General features: G+C 36.9%; 2 protein-coding genes across 6 annotated transcripts in view; one reads left to right on the plus strand and one right to left on the minus strand.

Moving 5' to 3' along the window:
* LOC124615397 (peptidyl-alpha-hydroxyglycine alpha-amidating lyase 1) overlaps window positions 1–18959 on the plus strand; it is a 96295-nt gene extending 77336 nt beyond the window's left edge. For 3 of the 4 annotated variants that reach the window (XM_047143231.1, XM_047143228.1, XM_047143232.1), the window contains exons 7-9: window positions 6598–6807; window positions 18215–18310; window positions 18407–18959. In XM_047143231.1, the coding sequence (XP_046999187.1) occupies window positions 6598–6807; window positions 18215–18310; window positions 18407–18624 (524 nt within the window). In that variant the 3' untranslated portion in view covers window positions 18625–18959. The remainder of the gene's footprint in view (window positions 1–6597; window positions 6808–18214; window positions 18311–18406) is intronic. The other variant, XM_047143229.1, reaches the window with a different exon arrangement.
* A 1723-nt stretch (window positions 18960–20682) lies between these two features.
* LOC124615398 (methyltransferase-like protein 25B) overlaps window positions 20683–21992 on the minus strand; it is a 95364-nt gene continuing 94054 nt past the window's right edge. For both annotated transcript variants that reach the window (XM_047143234.1, XM_047143233.1), the window contains 2 exons: window positions 20995–21182; window positions 20683–20912 (listed from right to left, as the gene is read on the minus strand). In XM_047143234.1, the coding sequence (XP_046999190.1) occupies window positions 20824–20912; window positions 20995–21182 (277 nt within the window). In that variant the 3' untranslated portion in view covers window positions 20683–20823. The remainder of the gene's footprint in view (window positions 20913–20994; window positions 21183–21992) is intronic.

The following is a 21992-nucleotide window of genomic DNA, read 5'->3' on the forward strand; positions in this document are numbered from 1 at the left end:
ATGTATGCGTGGAAGGTTTCAGACTTACTATATAATGGTAAGAAAGATATTCATAACCAGATTTTAAATTTTAAGATGTTTCAAGGGGCAGATTTGGACTCTGACCACAATTTATTAGTTATGAAATGTAGATTAAGAGTGAAGAAATTGCAAAAGGATAGGAAATTAAGGAGATGAGACTTAGATAACTTCAAAGAAACAGAGGTTGTTTAGCATTTCAGAGGGAGTATTATGCAATGATTGAGTAGAACAGGGGAAAGGAATGCAGTAGAAGAAAAATGGGTAGCTCTGAGAAATGAAATAGTGAAGGCAGCTGGGGATCAAGTAGGTAAAAAAATACAAGGCCTAGTAGATATCCTTGCATAACACAAGGGACATTGAATTTAATTGATGAAAGGAGAAAATATAAAAATGCAACAAATGACATAGGCAAAAGGAATACAAAAGTCTAAAAAATGAGACTGATAGGAAGTGCAAAATGGCTAAGCAGGAATGACTAGAGGAAAATTAAATCATTTAGAAGCATATGCCCCTAGGGGAAAGATAAATACTGCCTACAAGAAAATTAAAGACAGCTTTAGAGATGAGAAACCAGTCCTATGCACAGGAAGGAAAGCTGAAAGGTGGAAGGAGTATATAGAGTGTCTAATGAAATTGCAGGCAACATTATAGAAATGGAAGAGGGCATAGATGAAGATGAGATGGAAAATATGACACTGCAAGAAAAATTTGACAGAGTAGACGACATTCCATCAGAACAACTGATAGCCGTGGGGGAGCCAACCATGACAGAATTCTTTCATCTAGTGTGCAAGATATGAGACACGTGAAATACCCTCAGACTTCAATAAGAATATAGACATAAGCCAACTTCGGGGGAAGAATCAGTTTGGATTCCGTAAAATGTAGGTGCAAGCAAGGCAGTGCTGACCCTACGATTTATCTTATAACATAGGTTAATGAAAGGCAGATCTACATTTATAGCATTCGTATACCTAGAGAAAGCTTTTGGCAGTGTTACCTGGAATACTCCCTTTGAAGTTCTGAAGATAGCAGGGATAAAATACAGGGAACGAAAGGCTACACAGAAACCAGATGAGTCAAGGGACATGAAAAGGAAGCAGGGGTTGAGAAGGAAGTGAGACAGGATTATAACTTCTCCCCGATGTTATACAATCTGTACACTGAATAAACTGTAAAAGAAACCAAGGAAAAATTAGGAGTGGCAGTTAAAGTTCAGGCACAAGAAACAAAAACTTTGAGGTTCACCGGTGACGGTTTAATTCTATCAAAGACAGTAAAGGACTTGGAAGGGCAGTTGAACGAAATGGACTTTGTGTTGAGAGGTGGATATAAGATGAACATCAACAAAAACAAAACAAGGATAATGGAATGTATTTGAATTAAATTGTGTATTGCTGGGGTAATTAGATTTAGGAGATAAGTCACTTAAAGCAGTAGATGAGTTTCACTATTTGGGCAGTAAAATAACTGATGATAACTGATGTAGAGAGGATATAAAAGTAGACTGGCAGTGGCAAGAAAAGCATTTCTGAAGAAGAGAAAGTTGTAAACATCAAATATAGATTTGACTGTCAGGAAGTCTTTTCTGAAAGTATTTGAATAGTGTGTTGCCATAAATGGAAGTAAAACATGGATGATAAACAGTTTAGACAAGAAGAGAATAGAACCTTTTGAAATGTGGTGCTAAAGAAGAATGCTCAAGATCAGAAGAGTAGATCATGTAAGTAATGTGGAAGTACTGAATAGAGCTGCGAAGAAAAGAAATTTGTGGCATAACCTGACTAGAAGAAGAGGCTGGTCGATAGGATACATTCTAAGACTTCAAGGTATCACCAGTTTAGTTTTAGAGGGAACAATGTGTGTGGTGGGGTGGGGGAATTATATGCAAGTTGCAGTAGTTATTTGGAGATGAAGACGCTTGTACAGGATAGAGCCAGCCATTGTTTCAGAGTACTGCACTTACAATCACATTGTTCTGCAGCTCTTCCTTCTTGTGTAATCCAAATGCAATGAGAACCATAGTTCACATATACATCATTACCATTAATGTCTATTTTCCTAATTCACTTATGTAGCATATCATCTCCATTCAGTGTCGACAGTTTCTTGTGTCCCACAAATTACTCTATTCTCACGCAGCAGATGTTAACTTTTTACTAATAAATTATGTTAACTGATTCTTTTATAGTTTCTTGGTAGAACAATTTAATAAGAAGTGAAAAGCGCAATATTGTATATGTTCTACAGGATCAATTTATTTATTTAACTGGTTTTAAGCTGACAAGACCATAATTAGACTAACTGTCTAAAAGTCTGATGACAGCTTTGTAAGCTGAAAACTTATTAACTAAATAAATTGTTACTGCACTATGACCTTCCTCATTGGCTGCCTATTCAACACTGAACTGCTTCTTCCACATCTGACCAAGTATGTGCTATCTAATATGGAATTTCCTGCCTGTTAGTGCAAAAATTTTTCTTCTGGAATCATCTTAAAGGACAATGACATAGAACTCACCAGAATAAGTGGTTGTGATCAGTTTTTGGTAAATGTATTGAGAAGTGTATCCTTACAGTGAATTCGAAAGTAAAATTCTATGTTCCGACTTGACAGAAAGTCCTAGGAAGTTCTGGTCTTACGTTAAATCAGTAAGTGGCTCGAAACAGCATATCCAGACACTCCGGGATGATGATGGCATTGAAATAGAGATAACATGCGTAAAGCTGAAATACTAAACACCTTTTTCCAAAGCTGTTTCACAGAGGAAGACCGCACTGCAGTTCTTTCTCTAAATCCTCGCACAAACGAAAAAATGGCTGACATCAAAATAAGTGTCCAAGGAATAGAAAAGCAACTGGAATCACTCAACAGAGGAAAGTCCACTGGACCTGACAGGATTCCCATTCGATTCTACACAGAGTACGCGAAAGAGCTTGCCCCCCTTCTAACAGCCGTGTACCGCAAGTCTCTAGAGGAACGGAAGGTTCCAAATGATTGGAAAAGAGCACAGGTAGTCCCAGTCTTCAAGAAGGGTCGTTGAGCAGAAGCGCAAAACTATAGACCTATATCTCTGATGTCGATCTGTTGTAGAATTTTAAAACATGTTTTTTGCTCGCGTATAATGTCACTTCTGGAAACCCAGAATCTACTCTGTAGGAATCAACATGGATTCCGGAAACAGCGATCGTGTGAGACCCAACTCGCTTTATTTGTTCATGAGACCCAGAAAATATTAGATACAGGCTCCCAGGTAGATGCTATTTTCCTTGACTTCCGGAAGGCTTTCGATATAGTTCCGCACTGTCGCCTGATAAACAAAGTAAGAGCCTACGGAATATCAGACCAGCTGTGTGGCTGGATTGAAGAGTTTTTAGCAAACAGAACACAGCATGTTGTTCTCAATGGAGAGACGTCTACAAGCGTTAGGGTAGCCTCTGGCGTGCCACAGGGGAGTGTTATGGGACCATAGCTTTTCACGATTTATATATAAATGACCTAGTAGATAGTCTCGGAAGTTCCATGCGGCTTTTCGCGGATGATGCTGTAGTATACAGAGAAGTTGCAGCATTAGAAAATTGTAGCGAAATGCAGGAAGATCTGCAGCGGATAGGCACTTGGTGCAGGGAGTGGCAACTGACCCTTAACATAGACAAATGTAATGTATTGCGAATACATAGGAAGAAGGATCCTTTATTGTATGATTATATGATAGCGGAACAAACACTGGTAGCAGTTACTTCTGTAAAATATCTGGGAGTATGCGTGCGGAACGATTTGAAGTGGAATGATCATATAAAATTAATTGTTGGTAAGGCGGGTACCAGGTTGAGATTCATTGGGAGAGTCCTTAGAAAATGTAGTCCATCATCAAAGGAGGTGGCTTACAAAACACTTGTTCGACCTATACTTGAGTGTTGCTCATCAGTGTGGGATCCGTACCAGGTCGGGTTGACGGAGGAGATAGAAAAGGTCCAAAGAAGAGCGGCGCATTTCATCACAGAGTTATTTGGTAAGCGTGATAGCGTTATGGAGATGTTTAGCAAACTCAAGTGGCAGACTCTGCAAGAAAGGCACTCTGCATCGCGGTGTAGCTTGCTGTCCAGGTTTCGAGAGGGTGCGTTTCTGGATGAGGTATCGAATTTATTGCTTCCCCCTACTTATACCTCCCGGGGAGATCATGAATGTAAAACTAGAGAGATTTGAGTGCGCACAGAGGCTTTCCAGCAGTTGTTCTTCCCGCGAACCATACGCGACTGGAACAGGAAAGGGAGGTAATGACAGTGGCACATAAAGTGCCCTCCGCCACACACCGTTGGGTGGCTTGCGGCGTATAAATGTAGATGTAGATAACAAGTGATGAGTCTCATCTTTCGCTTATTCAAAGATGTAAACAAACAAAATAGCTTAAAGTGTTTGTAAAATAATCAGTGGGGAACCTATCAGATATCTGTAAATAGTGAGAGTGTGTTTTAGAAAGCCATATATGGCATAACTAGACTCTACTTTTCTGAGGCAGCAAATGCAGTGTGACGACCAGATCCTACAGTCTTAGATGGTGTAAGATCCCTGAAAGTTGCAGTTGGCTGGGCATGGCATCTTCAAGCACCTAGCTCAACCAGTCACATAACATGATTAGGACGCTGTTGTCTCACCTGTAACCATTTACACTTTGTTGAAAGCTGGCAACAGTGCTGCCACTTGGCAAGGATCTTGTTATACAGCATCAACCCCTCCCCAATAGCATTACCTTACAGTGTTGTGAGAATTTTTTTGTGCTCACTGTAGGATTCGGTTTGTACAGGATAGTGCTACTCACCATGGCTCTTTTAAGAGTACATTTTCCAGGATGCCTTATTTAATTGTGTGGGGATGTGAAGTGCTTCCCCTCCCCTCTATCACAACATAGAAATTTCTAATGGGATACATGAAAACTTATGTTTTCATTGAAAAACTGTGGTCTCTTTAAAGCTCTATCAGAAACCGTAACTTGAGAAATGGAATCCATTCACCTGCTGTGTATGACAGATGCATTTTCCACATGCCTGCAGCAATTGCTGAACTAGAAAGATCACCACTTGGATGACATATTTTTTTCAAACCTGTACTAAACTGTCTTTGCCTGATATTAATGTTTCTTAAACAACATTATTTATATAATCTTTGGAGAAATAAAAATAAGAAGTTGTTCAGAAATACAGTAGCACTCAAAAGTATTGTGACAACATAAAATTCTTTATTATTTCTCTTAAAATAAAACGCTATCAGACAGTGTCTTGAGTATAGTGAAGAGCAGTATAACTGCAATAATTTGAAGCTGTCAGGTTGCGACTAGTTTGTTTGCATTTCGTGATGCCTGACAAATACGAATTTCAGCGAGCTCAAAAGTATTTTGACACGCGGTTTGCTCCGTGAATTCACGGACATTACTTGCTTCTTAGTTCTGATTTCTACTGATATTTACCGACAGTGATTATTTCAATATGCCGAAACATAATGTTCCAGTGACTTTAGAAACATTGTGATAAATACGTTAAAGCAAGGACTGAAACAAACTGAAGTTGCTCATAATTTTAAAGTGTCTCATCAGCTCGTTGTACATGGAAAAAATTGTATAATAAATGAAAGACTGTCGAAAATAAGCCTTGCAGTGGATGTCCAAAAAAAGTCTCTTAAAGTCGACCATATTATATGAAAGTTATCAACAAGCGATGTTCACAAGTTGGCTGTAATGAAACAAAGAAATTGAAAGAAAAGTATAACATCGACATTTGGGTTTCCACTCTTTGGAGTACATGGACGAAGACCGACGAAAAAGCCTTTAGTATCTATAAAAAACAGGAAGGTCTGACTTGCATTCGCAAAATGACATAGATCACAGTCAAGTTCAGACTGCTCTAAAATTCTGTGGAGTAGCAATAGCAAATTTAATTTAACATCATCTGATGGTATCAAGTATGTTCGATGTCCTGTAAATAAAAGATATGGCTTTTGGTACCAAATTCCCACGGTCAGATATGGAGGTGGCAGTGGGATGGTTTGGGGATGCTTTTCACACTCTGAAGTTGCACCATTAGTTCAAACTGAAGGTAATATGGATTGGTTCATTTACAAAAAGGTAATGAAGACTCAAATGCTACCATACGCTAAACACCACATGCCAGCTGGATGCTATTTTCAAAAAGTTAATAGTTCCAATCACAATGATTTTCTTATTACAGTAGATGTTAATTATGTGTTAAAATTTTTTTTTCAACAGTGTCAAAATACTTTTGCTCTGCCATAATACTCATTAAAAAAAATTACACTCTATTATGTTGCGAACAAGGGCTACTTGGTCACTATTCTGTAGAACACTGAATATCCGTTAATGAAATAAACTACTGATTTTCATGTTTCATATTTGTTTTTAATTAATCTAGTTAATATGTTTGTCAAAATACTTTTGAGTGCTATTGTATCTGTGTTATGATGTGAAAGCTCACTGCTGTAAAAGTATTAAATGCTCTAATAGTAATTACTGACCATTTCAAAACAATTTTGAGCTTATGAATTCATCTCTCTTTTTGTTTTAGGAGGACAGCTTTATGTTGTCAATGGACCGAACATGCAACGGAACAATCAAATTGGAGGGTTTCAAATAAGCCTAACAGTACCTAAACCTATTACAAAATTTACAGGGTCTCTCTCATTAAAGAACCCTCATGACATTGCAGTAACTGCGGATGGACATGAAGTATACATCGTCGAGCTAAATCCATTTAAAATATGGAAATTTTATGATGGTATGCAGGAATAATGTATCTAATTCTGAACTTACAAAAGCTATCAGCAAACAAAGTAGATATAAAACTTCCTGGCAGATCAACCAGCCACTAACTCGAACCTGAGACCTTTGCTTTTTGCAGATAAGTGCTCACTGGCTGATTTATCCAAACATCAATCATGCCCCCCTCACACAGCTTTACTTCCACCACTACCTCCTTTCTGCCTTCCAAACTTTAGCTGTCAGTGAGAATATGCCTGCAAAAGGCAAAGGTCTCATGTTTGAGTCCTGTTCCAGAACACAATTTTGATCTGCCAGCAAGTTTCAAATAAGCATGCACTCCACTGCAGAGTGAAAACTGATTCTAGAAAGTGATATAAATAAAGCACAGACGTATGTTTATTGGTCTTTTGCGAAAGTAAGTACTAACAGTATTTCAAAAAGAATGGAAACAGCTTACCAGTGGCTTATTATGTAAATAGTTAGATAAAACATCTACTCACCAAGCGGCATCAGAACACACACATACAAGAAGATTATAATTAGGCAAGCTTTTGGAGCCAGTGAATTCTTCTTCAGGCAGAAGGGGTGAAGGAAAAGGACTGGAGAGGTCTAGGAAATGGGGTGGACCTCAGAAAAGTCACCCAGAACCGCAGGGCTGGGGAGACTTACCGGACAGGATGAGAAGGAAAGAAAGATTGTTGGGGACTGCACTGGATAAGATTTGAAAACCTGAGAGCTTAAAGGTGGAAGACAGGGTAATATCTAAGGCAGAGATTACTGCTTAAACGTTGTGTACAAGTTAATAAGAGTGAAAAGCTAAGTGCATTGCATGTAATAAAGTGGGAGGGGGACAGCAAAAAATAGACAGTAAGGAAATGAAAGATGTAGAAAACTAAAACAAAGTGAAGAAAGGAATAGTTACAGTGAAGAAATACCAAGACAGAAGGAATTAACAAAAATTAAGGCCAGGTGGGTGGTGAGAACCAAGGATACTTTGTAGCACTAGTTCCCACCTCCAGAGTTCTCTCAAACTAGTGTCTTGGGGAGAATCCAGATGTCACGTGTTGTCAAATTGGCACTGAGGTCACGATTGTCAAGTATACTCTGAAACAAGATAATGTGTGTTGCCAGTATACAACCTCTGCCTATGCCCATTCATCCTGATTGATAACTGGATGGTAGAAAGGCTGACAGTATTTTACGTAATAATAGCTGGTATATGACGTGTAATTTCACAGGTGGCTCTCCCTTTTGATAGAATATGTTTTGCCAGTTACATGGCTGGTATATGTGGTGGTAGGAGGGTGCTTGCTGAGTAGAATTCTGATCTATTCAATTACATTATGCTGCCAAAAATTACTAGGCTTAGAGAGAAATAACAGGGATCAGGCCGGATCTTCAGCTTCAAACATTTAGAAATTAATTCATGCCGCAAAATGGAAAGAAGAACTGTCGGAAACAGAGATGGTACAAATGTACAGATTGAGAACATAAAGAAAGGCTTTCACAAAACCCTGCATCTAGAGAGACAAGGGGCAGAAAAATATTTAGAAGTAACAACGAACAAAAAGCTGAGTCTTTTCCAAAACACTAATAAGGAATTGCTGTTAACTAGTAGACAGAAATAGAAGCTAAAATGTAAAGAAATCACAGAGGGAAAATAGAAATGCAAGATGTGGAAAGTGTTCGAAAATACTAAAAACAACATAGTTATTGACAGACGGAAAATTTGAGTACAAAAGGGGAAGAAAGAAGGCTGTAGAAGTCAATGCATGGATTAAAAGGAAAGAGACTAGCTTATATTAAGATCCATGGTCGAAAAGAATTAAGTGAATATTGATGAACCAGGTCCCATCTCCAAAGTTTTAGAAGTACTGTTGCAAACAGAGGACATGAAAATGAATTGATTGGTGAACCAAGTGCCCAGTTTTCTCCTGTTATGACCATTGCTTTGTCAGCAGTAGGATACTGGCTGCTGCTAGTGTGGATAGTATGTCTGTAGCCATTCATTCTGACTAAAATTTGAAGTAGTCATGCCAATATAAAGTAACAGACAAAAACTATTTCTTTGAGACATCATCATTGTGCTTCAAAGAGTAGCCCTTTCATTGATTGTGTATGTTTGGCCAGCTGTAGCACTGGAGTACATGGTACTGGCAAGGTAAGTAATAAACCCTTGGCGAGACAGATGCCTTAATGACAGCAATGGTATGATGCCTCTTTGTATTGATGATAGTATTAAGAATGCTTCCAGCATGCATATTTCAGACCCAATCACATAGGCAAGAACTGTCTTTCTCCAACATGCGCTTGACTCTTGTCATTCACTTAATCTTACAAGGATGGGTTCAATGTTTTGAAATCACGTGTACAGTGGTGTAGGTTGGGGTCCAAGATTGTAACACCCTGTAGCCATTCACCCCCATGGACCCTCTTTCGTGAGTAATCAACAGAAAAGAATTTAAGAATTCTGCTAATCCATTACACCTTTAAAAAGAGTAGTTATATCGGATGGTGCAACAGTGTAGTAGTTAAGTTATTTGGCAGATATGCATAAGTTTGTGGGTTGAATCCCGTCAGATGCCTTACAAAGAAAACAGTAATCATTATTTTTCTTCATTTAATTGATCAAATATAGTTTTTCATTTCCAATCCTTTGATGTGTCACTTTAGCAATTATGTTTTTTAAACTTCCTTTTATTAATTTTTCATTTGGAATCTCTGTCAATGTGATTATAATTATAATTATTTCTTTATCATAGTATTTTGATGTTTGAAAATACTGATCTGTCAATTGAAAAACAAAAGAGGTAATAATCTATTTATATTGACTGTGCAGTGCTATCAAAAATTTACTTTTCATTACAAGATGTAAACACTATTGGATGGTAATTGTTACAGAAACATTTAAAACATAAATTCTTCACACACCATGGCCAAGATAATGCAGATGAATATTTAAACAAAAGAGGGTTTTATAAATAAATTGAAATTCAACCAAAATGACTATTAAAAATAATGATTGGAATAACGTACATTGAAATATAGAATGATTAAAAGGAAAAAAAATTAGTCGAAGTAAATACACCAGGATGAATGGCTGCAGGGTGCGGTACCTGGGACTCTAATTTACACCACTGTGTAATCCCATCCCCGGGAACCTCCCCTTGTTAGATAACATGATTGCCCTTTGCATCTCCATTCTCTTACAGGGTTTTTCTTTGCCCTGTTTTATATTTATGTTGTATGTATGACTCCTTTCCAAATTATCTTTGTTTGGTTTCTGACACACAGCCCTCACCTCTGCCATACTATTTCCTCATCTTTTATTTGTCATTGATTCCTTTTACCTCTTGAGATTTATTTTCAGTTAGCTCCTAGCAGTTCGTTATTAGTTCTGTGCAATATGCAATTTAGGTGGTAAGCCATGATTACCTCAGAATCATTTCCTGCACCTTGAAGTGTCTTTTCCTTCCCTCTAGTGCAATTTCAAATTCACCTGCTAAAGACTGTTTCATGTTGTTATTACATAATAATTCAGCAAAAAAAGTAAATACGCAAGATGTCAGAGCTTACAGAGGAGTAACACAGGGTGACCATCATCTGGTTAATTGTAAAATTGTGTTTCCATATGTAAATATAAAAAGTAAAGAAGAAATTGTTAATGAGGAGGAAGAGTTTAAAACTGAAATGAAAACTCCCTAATAATAATGTACATATCCTAGAGAATGAAAGTATGGTGTATTTATTCAAAAAGAGGTGAGACGAAAAGTTAACTGAAACAGAATTTGACAAAACACATATACAATTAAATATATTGTTAATGCTCTACATGATGCAATTAAGTATGAAAGAAAAATCTTTATACTAGTTTGATACAGAAAAAAGTCAAAGAGGTACAAATAAAAAAAGAAAAATATTTAAAATGGCTAAATACACAAAGAGTACAGCACAAGATAGAATTAAGAGCACAACAAGCAAAAATTAGGAAAATGGTGACAGAAGAAAAAAATAAGAATTGGTAAAATACCTATAATAAAGTGGATAATCTAATGGGAGGTAAGAGGAGGTCAGGGGCATGTAAGGTATTGAAAACACTGAGAGAAAATTCTAAAGAAACTCAACAAATTAACTACATTATTATCCAAATAAGACTTCAAAAAAAGGAAGTTACTTGAATTGCAGGAGTACCAACTGAACTGGTGAAATATGGTGCAGTTAAATTACATGAACTTTAGAGAAGCCTCTTTGAAAAATGCTTAAATAGCAAAGCCATTCCAGAAGACTGGAAAGTAGCATTTATAACAATAATCTACAAGAAAGGAATAAAAGATGAGTGTGAGAACTACAGAGGAATAACTGTACCTGATGTATTTAGCAGACTATATGGAAGGATTATCAAACATTTTTTGCAAACAGAATTTAAGGAAATGGAGGGAGAAGCACAAGATAAAGAAGACATAGAGTACATTACAAGGAAATTAATAGAGGAATATAAAAATGGCGACTTCATGTCAACAGGAATAAAACAAAACATATTGTAATAGGTGACACAAATCAAGATTTGACATTGGGAAAGAAGGAATGGGAACTATTAAACACATTGAAGATTACAAATATCTGGGAGTCAATATCTCACAAGGTGGAAAAACAAGAAAAGGAAATTAATTCAAGAATAATTGCTGGGAAGTTTAATATTGGAACATTAAATGGTATTTAATGGAACGAACAGATTGGGGGAGGGGGGGGTTGCAAAAAAATAAAAATAAAAGGAGAGAGAGAAAGAAAAGTCTTAAACACAATTATCAGAAGCATTATTATGATTATGAGAAGGAAAGTTGCTACTCACCATATAGCAGAGATGATGAGCTGCAGATAGGCACAAGAAAAAAAAGACTCTCACAATTAAAGCTTTCAGCCATTAAGGCTTTTGTCAACAACAGGCGCGCGTATACACACACACACACACACACACACACACACACACACACACACACACACACACGACTGCAGCCTCAGGCAGTACACCAGTACGTGATGGGAGTGGCACCTAGGCGGGGGTAAGGAGGAGGCTGGGGTGGGGAGGGGGAGGGATAGTATGGTGAGGGTGGCAGACATTGAAGTGCTGCAGGTGAGATGGAGGGCAGGGTGAATTTGGGAAAGGGAGGGGGGGAGGGAGTAGTGGAAAAGGAGAGAAATAAAAAGACTGGGTATGGTGGTGGAATGATGGCTGTGTAGTGCTGGAATGGGAACAGGGAAGGGGCTTGTTAATCCCTGTCCTTACCCATCCATCTTTTGAAGACAGTTTGCAGGGATATCTAGGCGAGAAAGAATCAGAAATGAAGTCATCAGGAAGAGAATGGATGTTACAAATTCAATTGCAGATTTTGTAGAAGAAAAACAACTGTTATGGTATTGACATACAATAAGGATGTCACTAAAGAGAATTGTGGAATTGGAACCACCAGGATGAAAGACCTGGTGTGGTGAGAGAGACTGCCAACCACATGAATTCAAGAAATTCAGACTTTTACGAGAAGAAGATATATTGAAGAAACTTTATAGACAGATAGACAAAAATCAAATTTGATGTGTAATATTGGGGAACTGGAAAATATAAAATGTTATATTGTGAAACCGGATTATTATTATTATTATTATTATTATTATTATTATTATTACTTGTGCACCTGTTGGCTTAAAACAAATTATAAATTTTTATAACAGAATATAGTTTTTTTAAGCGATACAATCCATTCACAATTCCTTTTTTGTGTCTTATTTTACAATCAACTGATCATACTACTAGAAGAGTTTTATACAAATTGAAGAGTTTTCTACCTATGCAGCACTTCTAAATAGGAAATTGTAATAAACAATAGGAAGGTATACCAGGGTGTTTCAGCATCTTAGAAAATGTAGGTTATACAGACGTAGAAGACGGGGGCAATGATTCAACAAAGGTTAAATTTAACACATACAGCAAAATATGTCACAGATATGAAGAAAGCAAAAAAAAAAGGAAAAATCTCAAATCGAAGGAGGTATTACATGGGATTTGGGAGTGTTTCATACAAATAACAGTTACACACAAGAGAAACAATGAAAATGTGAAGAAATCGGAAAAAAAGCTTCCATTGTGTAGACACAGTGATTCACTAGTTATGATACCGGACGGCACTATAACTATCAACAGAGAGAAAACTGTACTACCATTCAAAGATGTTTTGTGTAATTTAAGAGATGAATTGGGAACCTACACAGATAACGACATACGAGATGAAGTGTACAAAGCCATTTCTCAATAGACAAATTATTTACAGAATGTTTGGAAAAGAAGACAGTCCATTTTCCTTCACCAAGAAAGGGATCGAAAAGACAAAAAGATTATAGATCCATCAGCTTCTTTTTTGTAACGTAAATGACATTCAGTAAAATTATCACCATCAGCACAGGAAAATTTGTTTTTCACCAAATAAATGAACAAATTAGCTTCAGAAGTGGACATGACACAGTGGACTGTTCGGAAATCACGAATGAAATTATGGAGCAATGAATAGAATTATCACTTTGTCTGGAATTGGGAGGAACACTTAAGAAACAAGAACCTCTATGTTAACATACTAAAGTACAATTAAGCTAAAGCAACAGTTTCCATTACACTCTATGAGGAGAGTAAAAACTTCTGAACGGGAAGGAGGGGTCATCCGGCAAGAAGATTCTGCATCACAAAAGCCACTCTCAGCACCCCTGAACAGAGTTTTAAATTGGTGAAACAAATAAGGAATACATTTTAATGGAATATTTAGGAACCGCCTCTGTTTTGCTAATGGCAGTTTACTGTTTGCCTCTAGAGCAGTTAAACTTCTGTGAATGGAAGAACACAGTAGTGTTTGTTTGAAAGTAGTACTAAGCATCTCTTACAGTAAGACTAAAGTAATGTTCGGTGAACATATAAAAAGAGTACAGATTAACAGTGAAGTCATGGACCCAAAAGAAGGCAACATTTGGATAGATAGAATATGAAATGAATGGAAGAGTAAAAATTGCATGGAGTGCTTGTTGTAAACTAAAAGGGTTTTCAAAACCAGACTTCTGATATGTCGAAAAAGGAAGGTCAACAGTTGGTGTACAATACAGGTTTTGACGTATGACTGTGAGACGTGGACTTTTAATATGAAAACTGTTCAAAAAGTGTCAACTGCTCACTGAGTGATGGAGAGGTGCCTGCTGGAAATTACTAGAAGAGACAGGAAAACAAATTAATTCAGGAACACGTTGTGATGAAAGATATGATTTATGAATGCAATGAAAATGAATTGGAAGTCAATGAGGCATGTAGCCAAGCAAATGAATACTAAACAGACCAAAGGGTTTCTCTTCTGGGTTCAGAGAGAGATAACACTGACACAATAACTTGATGGAAGGTGTGTAGGTGTCACTATAAAACACGCAGGAGTGACACAGATGTGTCTAGCTGAGGACTGTAATTCATAGAGAAGTCTAGAGGTGGCCTTAGTACAGCAAAGGATGAGAAAAGACTGCTGATGATAATTGACAGACAAAGTCTGAAATGCAATTTAAGTACTATTTTGTTCCTCTTTTTTAACATTGTGATTGTATGTATTTTGTTTTATGTAAGCATAGGTTTTCTTTTTGTGAAAATGAATCACTACTAATACAAGAATGAAGTCACATTTTCAATTCTTTTGTCAGAACAAAACATTCAGGAATGTGTTGAAAATCTGACATATTCTGTTTTTGTAATTTTGAAATATCTCCCCAGTTTTCTTTATACTTATGCATTCATTCATGAAATACTATTGTGTGAAAGAAGAATATAATCAGCATCAATATGAAAAGAATCTAGGAGGAAATTACTCCTTCTCAACCACCTGAATTTGTATAAACTCCTATTGCCAGATTAAGTTTAAACTAAATATGGAAAGAAACATTATGACACCACATCCTAGTCCATCCCTATGCCACTTCTATTCCCAATCCTTTGTACCCATATCCCTGTGAACACCAAATTGCAAGCCCCCTCCCCCACATGAGATCACCAGCTCCAGTGCTTGTGCATCACATTCCTAACCCGCACACTGCTGAGCCCTCAGCCACAATTCCCCAGCCATTCTTCCCACTTCTTTCCTCCCTCACCCCAGAATTCCTGCTGAACTGCAGTCATGACTCAATGCCTCTTTTTGATTGTCTCATTTACCTGTAAGTTTAAAATGTCAGATGGAATACTGAATCACAGAAAACATCACAAATAAGAACATCAGACACTTACAATACCTTTTGTACTAGATTAAAAATTATTTTACCTGAACACAAAAAACTTTAGATTTCCACAGCCATTAATCTACTGCAGACTACCTCATAACTTTCTTCCTCTCTTTAGTAATTTTATAGAGGGTATTAATGCACTAACCTTGAAAAGCAGCAATGCTGTATGGCTCAATCTGATCCTTATATTAGTTTATGAATAAGATGTTGGAAAAACCAGAATGAATGTCTGAATAGCAGTTGGAAATTGGAAACTACCTACGTTAATGTGAGGCAGGAACATTTGGTGGAAAATAGGAAGTAGTCAGAGAGATGTGACAAGCATTCAAGAAAAGTTACAGACCTAAAACTTAAAGAGCAAATCGGACGGAATTTGTACAGGAACTAGAAAAGGTGTAAGGAGAGCTACTATAAACTGATAAATTCGCTAGGGAAGGAAGATGGCAAAATCATCAAACATGGAATGACAGAGAGATACATCACAGTATTTTGAAAAATTAAATAATTCTGAATATTCAAGTATCGAACCGCAGGAGATGACAAAGAAAAAAATATTCAGTGTGGAGCTCCCTCTAACATAGGCAGAGCAGAAAATGCCCTGCAGTGCCAACATAATCAAAGCAGCTGAAGTGCAAGGATTGTTTTAGGATTCATGTGCCCATTTGCAACAAAGAAAAACTGCCTAAGATTTGACTAAATGTCATTGGTGCTTTACTTGAGAAACAAACCCCAGAACTTACAGGGGCATTACTCTTCTGTTCCTTGGACTAAAAATGATATGAAGATTAAGAACCATTATTGGACCACAGATAGAACAAAAGTACTATAGTTTTAGAAGAAGCAGAGCAACAACATATGTCTTACATTTTGTATAAGGATGATCAAGGGCAAACACCAGAAAAAAAGAAAAGATTCCTTCATTTTCTTAGGTACTGAGGTGACTGGTGCCAGTGTAAGGGTACATACATTAAAAGATAAGGGACCAAGAGAATGGCCAAGGAAGAGATGGATCAGTCAGATTAGAAGCGATCTATTAGGGAGCAGTTTGAAATTGCAGCAGATTATATGCACATGCGTGTGCCCCCCCCCCCCCCCCCCCCCCCACACACACAAATAAATATGTGCACAATAGTTCACCACTTGTTGGAAACTGGGTAATACCAAGAAGCTTATCACTGGAATGTCATGTGATTCACGAATTAAAATACTTCTAAGAAGTTGGGGATCAAATATGAGAGTTAGATAGGGTACATGCTACTCAGTTATAGTGTGCTGATCAAGTGCTACAAGGTAAAGTTCATCCTTCAGTTCTCATGGGCCTAGCCCTCACAAGGAGACTATGTTACCTACCAGTTATATAAGTCCTCCAGATTTGTCAATTTGATTGTTCGCTAATATCTTCCGGATACTACAGTCACCTATAACTAGCTAATAATCTTATTAAGACATCCTTGTATCCTCTTCCTGAAGATTTTGTGTATTAGTTGGAAAAAGGGCTCATTTATTTCCTCAAACAGCGTAAATCATTCATAACCCGACTTGCATCATTTCCACCATATATTGTCAAATTAACCATTAAGTCAAAAAACAAAGATGATGTGACTTACCAAATGAAAGTGCTGGCAGGTCGACAGACACACAAACAAACACAAACATACACACAAAATTCAAGCTTTCGCAACAAACTGTTGCCTCATCAGGAAAGAAGGAAGGAGAGGGAAAGACGAAAGGATGTGGGTTTTAAGGGAGAGGGTAAGGAGTCATTCCAATCCCGGGAGCGGAAAGACTTACCTTAGGGGGAAAAAAGGACGGGTATACACTCGCACACACACACACATATCCATCCACACATATACAGACACAAGCAGACATATTTCAAGTCTGCTTGTGTCTGTATATGTGTGGATGGATATGTGTGTGTGTGTGCGAGTGTATACCCGTCCTTTTTTCCCCCTAAGGTAAGTCTTTCCGCTCCCGGGATTGGAATGACTCCTTACCCTCTCCCTTAAAACCCACATCCTTTCGTCTTTCCCTCTCCTTCCTTCTTTCCTGATGAGGCAACAGTTTGTTGCGAAAGCTTGAATTTTGTGTGTATGTTTGTGTTTGTTTGTGTGTCTGTCGACCTGCCAGCACTTTCATTTGGTAAGTCACATCATCTTTGTTTTTAGATATATATTTCCTACGTGGAATGTTTCCCTCTATTATAACCATTAAGTCAAATACCCCTTGGCAGGCCACCATAACACTCTCCATCAGCAGCTGCATGGAACAACATGTCCACCACTTGTGCCCACAAAGGGTGCAACTACTCCATTTATTCTTGGCTATTCATAAACAGAAGCCTAGCACAAGTGTTTTGCTTCACTCTAGTGCAACTAACTTAAAATAACAGTTTTTCTCTCTGTATTCACATGAATATCCTCAATTTCTTGAAGAGCCTAACAGTGTACCATGGCATTTCCTAATGAAATGTCATGTTACACTACAAATTTTAATGTGCCACTGAGCAATTTTGTCACCACAATCTTTTCTGCTAACCAAAAATTCTCTTATTTTCTGATGTGTTTGGAATTAATTATAAATGAACATACTATCATACTTCCAGTATTAGTAAGTCAGTGATAAAGTGCACATCCTCTTCAACTTACACAATAAAATAAACAACTAACTTGGCAGGTGTGTGTGTGTGTGTGTGTGTGTGTGTGTGTGTGTGTGTGTGTTCCATAGATTCATACAGGAATGATCTCATCCTGGATGCGTGAATATGAACAGTTTATGTGAATAAGGTCTGTTAGCATAAATAGGAAGTGACAATTGAGAACATAATTGATGCTGGAAGTACAATCATGTTTGTTCAGAATGGTTAACAAATAGCAAGAAAGGAGCAACTTCCTCTGACAAAGAATTCGAGTTTTATTACTAGTAATAGAAATAATGAATATTTACTGCGAACAGTGTTTCTCATAGGGTATGATGACTGATCCTCATTTTCTACAGTCTTTGACTGAACAGTTAACTTACATTGTTACTGAAATGAGTTTTGCTTTCCATCATAATATTTTTCATATATAATTTGCATTTAGTAATTCTCAATTATTTGTAGCTCTCTTGTATTTTCTTTTTTAAAAATACAGGTAATAAGACAGTGGCAGCACATACAATAGGGAAAACTGTGGTCAACAGTGAAGAGCATAATTCCTCGAATAAGCAACACAGTGAAGTATCTAACCGTAAGTGCAAAACATATAACTGGTTAACATCCTGATTTATTTATCTGTACTATGAAAAATTTTGCATATTAAATAAAAATGCTGCACTTGTTTCAGCAGCACAGCTAAGAAATTCCATAACAGAAACTGTAACAGAAACATCTGGTTCAATGGACAAACATTTGGGATCAGTAGCAATGGCTGTCAGCATAGTGCTTGCAGTGGCTGTTGTTGTTAGTATTGTTATAATAGCAGCAATTACACGTATGAGGAAACGAGGTGGGTCAAGAGACTTTGATTCTTTAGGACATGAATATAGTAAGCTTGTAAATTAAGAGAAGCATGGTAGATAGTGCAGCAGTATTTTACTTTGTTGCTTGTCTGTAATGAAATGTATGTAAGGAATAGTTCTGTAACTTGTAAATAGTAGCCGTACTCCATATGTGCATGTAGTTCTGAATATGTCCAAGAGAATGAACAGTTTAGTGAAAGTGACTCATATAATGTAAAAAGTAAAGTGAATTGCTTTAGTTGTAGCATTGTTTTAATGTTTTTATTTGCATAACTAAAATAGCGAATTACTTTTGTCTTTAATAAATCTGAACCTGTACTTTGACCAGTGATGTAAATGTTTTGATAATAAATTCTTTCATGTACTGAAATGACTAAATTGTGACTACAATGCATGATTTCTTTCATCATCTGCCACTCTGACATTCCTGTTAAATTATTAGGCAAAAATCATTACATTACTGCACTCTGAATTTGTTTTCTGACATCAGCTTGCTTTAGTGTATTTATGTATATACTTCACAAATCACTGTTAGTTTAACTAATTGCTTGGCTGTAAACTACTGAACAGCAATTCACAACTTGAATGTACAAACTGTTTATTCAAAAACTTGATGCACTAAAAAATAGTTTCTTTAATTATTTTTATAGTCACAGGCACACGATATAAAACACCATTTGTGGCAAATTTCGTTCTATGAATGCTGCACATAACTTGCTCGAATAAAGGAAAGCAATATATTAAACACTACAATGAGAGAAGAAGCTCCTTTCACGCTCACAACGTGGTCACATGATTCACCTGTGACATAAGAGTCATGTCTTTCTCTAAAATATACCATGCCCATAAGACTTCATGCATTAATGATTTAGCTGCAGGACTGTTTCATAATGTGTGGGTGTACCTGCCTTTTCACCAATCTGTGCTTTATTTGTTATTGTTGAATCACAAGCATTTCAGACTTTTGTTGTTCTGTTTGGCAACAATGACTCAGTGTAGCACACTTCTCGTTAGTGAAGCTGAATGCCATTCTGTTTTTAATCTAAGGAAAAGGGATGGTAGAAATAAGATAAAGTTCCTGGAAACAAAAATAAAGCTACTGTGGGTAGAAATGAATCTGGTATGTGTTATTCTGCTCATTACTTAATGCAGATTTTGCTCAATTGTCAAGGAGAAACTCCTTCAGAGCTACAAAAGTAGCCAGTGAATTTATGTAGTGTACGCATGGCATAAAACTATTTACAGGTTTGTGCCCATATTTTTCTCAAGCTCATTTGTACTTGATGAATCCAGTACTTCTGCTGGACACCACTGACATCCATATTTTCTTTTTTAAGTAAAAAGCAATAATTCCTTGTCAGGTTCATTTCGTAACTCGCATGTGCAAGTACCCAGATGCCAGCCCAGAGATTGTTCAATAGTCGCACATTTCAGAATTGAAACACTACAACTAAGTTGCCAGTGCAGAAATAGCTTCATTACAATATGAAACATCTGGAAAGAATAGTTGCAGAAGAAAGAAAATCAAGCATATGACAGAAACAAATTTCAGTACAGTGTTAAATGTTGCTCTAAACTTCATCAGTTGTTTCATATTCTTACAAACATTGAACCGGTCTCTCCTGCAAATTATATCTTTGTGTACTTAAACACTGTCACTAGGTAATGTAGTAACATGATGGTACTGCAGTGTGCCAAATCTTCTATTTGCACTTCATAGAACAACTTGTTCTTGCTTGTTCATTGTGAAAATTTCAAATTAACATTGTGAAACATTTTTTGTCAGGCTGTCTTCTAAGATACAGCAGTTATAACAAGCGGTGGGCATTTCACACATCTCATGTTGAAGGCTTCAAACTAGGCCAATTTTTGGACCGTCATCAAGGGTTTGAGAAAGTAAGTACTGAAGAAAGTGATGATGAAGCCAACACAACCAACACGGACTTATCACTCAAGGCACAGTTTGCGTAGCAGCATACTGCAATCATGTCTAGTTTCTTGTCTACTATTTCTTAAGCACATGGCACAGCTAATGAGGGTATTATGCAGTAAAAATATATTTGCAGTGAATCTCTTGCAATACAAATGGAAACATACAGTATATATTATGCTATATTTTTCTCCCTGAAATAGTTTGTCTTTATTGTTAACACTATACTAGATGTAAAGATAACAGAAAATGGTAACAATTTGCATGTTCTTTGCATACTTGATTTTCATCATGTTGAAATCACATAAGATGCTAAAACTTGAAATGCTTCAATGCAATGAGGATGTGATTTCTTGGAGAAATTTTTGGATCAAATAAAGGAATCAAGGCACTGCCAATTTCTGAAATAAGGAACATATTCATGCGTTAAAATATGTAGATCAAAGTACAGAGAGAAAAAGGGCAATTTTTAGTAGAGATTACCTAGTTCTTGCAAGAAAAGTAATCTGTCCAAGAGAATTATTGTTTCCACTAATGGAGCCAACATCAAACGAAGAGTGTAAAATGTGACAACTTTTTTCCACTCGGACAGGCTTAAACAAGTTTCCTCAGAGAAGAAGTCTTCACTTGGTATTTTCACACCAAGTCTTGCAGTGGCAATCTCACAGTAGCTGCATTAAATTAAAATGACACTTAATATGGAACTAAAATAGAGTATATATGAATTATCATATAATGTGTGAAACCACAGCTAATGAAGTATACATTTAGATTATTAAATACATACACAGAAAAATAAAACTGAGATGATAATAGCTGTGCCTAAAAATTGTAATGTACATACATGAAAGTACTAGCAATACAGAAACACATGATTTTGTGCATATGTAAGAAAAATACATCAACACTAACTGTACAGGCAAAATTGTGGTAAATGTATAAGAATATGAAAATATATGCAGAAGAGTAAAATCTTTCAGATAATCCTTCATCATATGATGAGCTGCAAACTTCATTACGGGCTTACAAGAAGATAATTGGAGAAGGCAGTATAATAGAACTCATGCTGTGTGCTACCCCATTTACTATCTGTCTATTGACATATTCTTTTCCTTTCTAAATGCAAAATGAAAACATTATGTGGAGAAAAAACCTAAAGACACTAAATGGTATCCAGCAAGTCCTAAAATAATGGGGACAGTTACAATATTAGAGAAGGAAAGTTGCAACTCACCATGTAGATGAGATGCAGAGTCGCAATAGGCACAACAAAAAGATTATAGCTTTCGGTCATTAAGGCCTTTGTCAGCAATAGTGCACGTACGCACACATGTCTGCAGTCTCAGATAACTGGAACCACACAAGTTATCTGAGACTCCAGACGTGTGTGTGGTAAGTTGCATTTGCGTGTGTGTGTGTGTGTGTGTGTGTGTGTGTGTGTGTGTGTGTCTATTGCTGACAAAGGCCTTAATGGCCGAAAG

This window comes from Schistocerca americana, chromosome 5 (assembly GCF_021461395.2).
Source record: "Schistocerca americana isolate TAMUIC-IGC-003095 chromosome 5, iqSchAmer2.1, whole genome shotgun sequence".
Taxonomy (NCBI): Eukaryota; Metazoa; Arthropoda; class Insecta; order Orthoptera; family Acrididae; genus Schistocerca; species Schistocerca americana.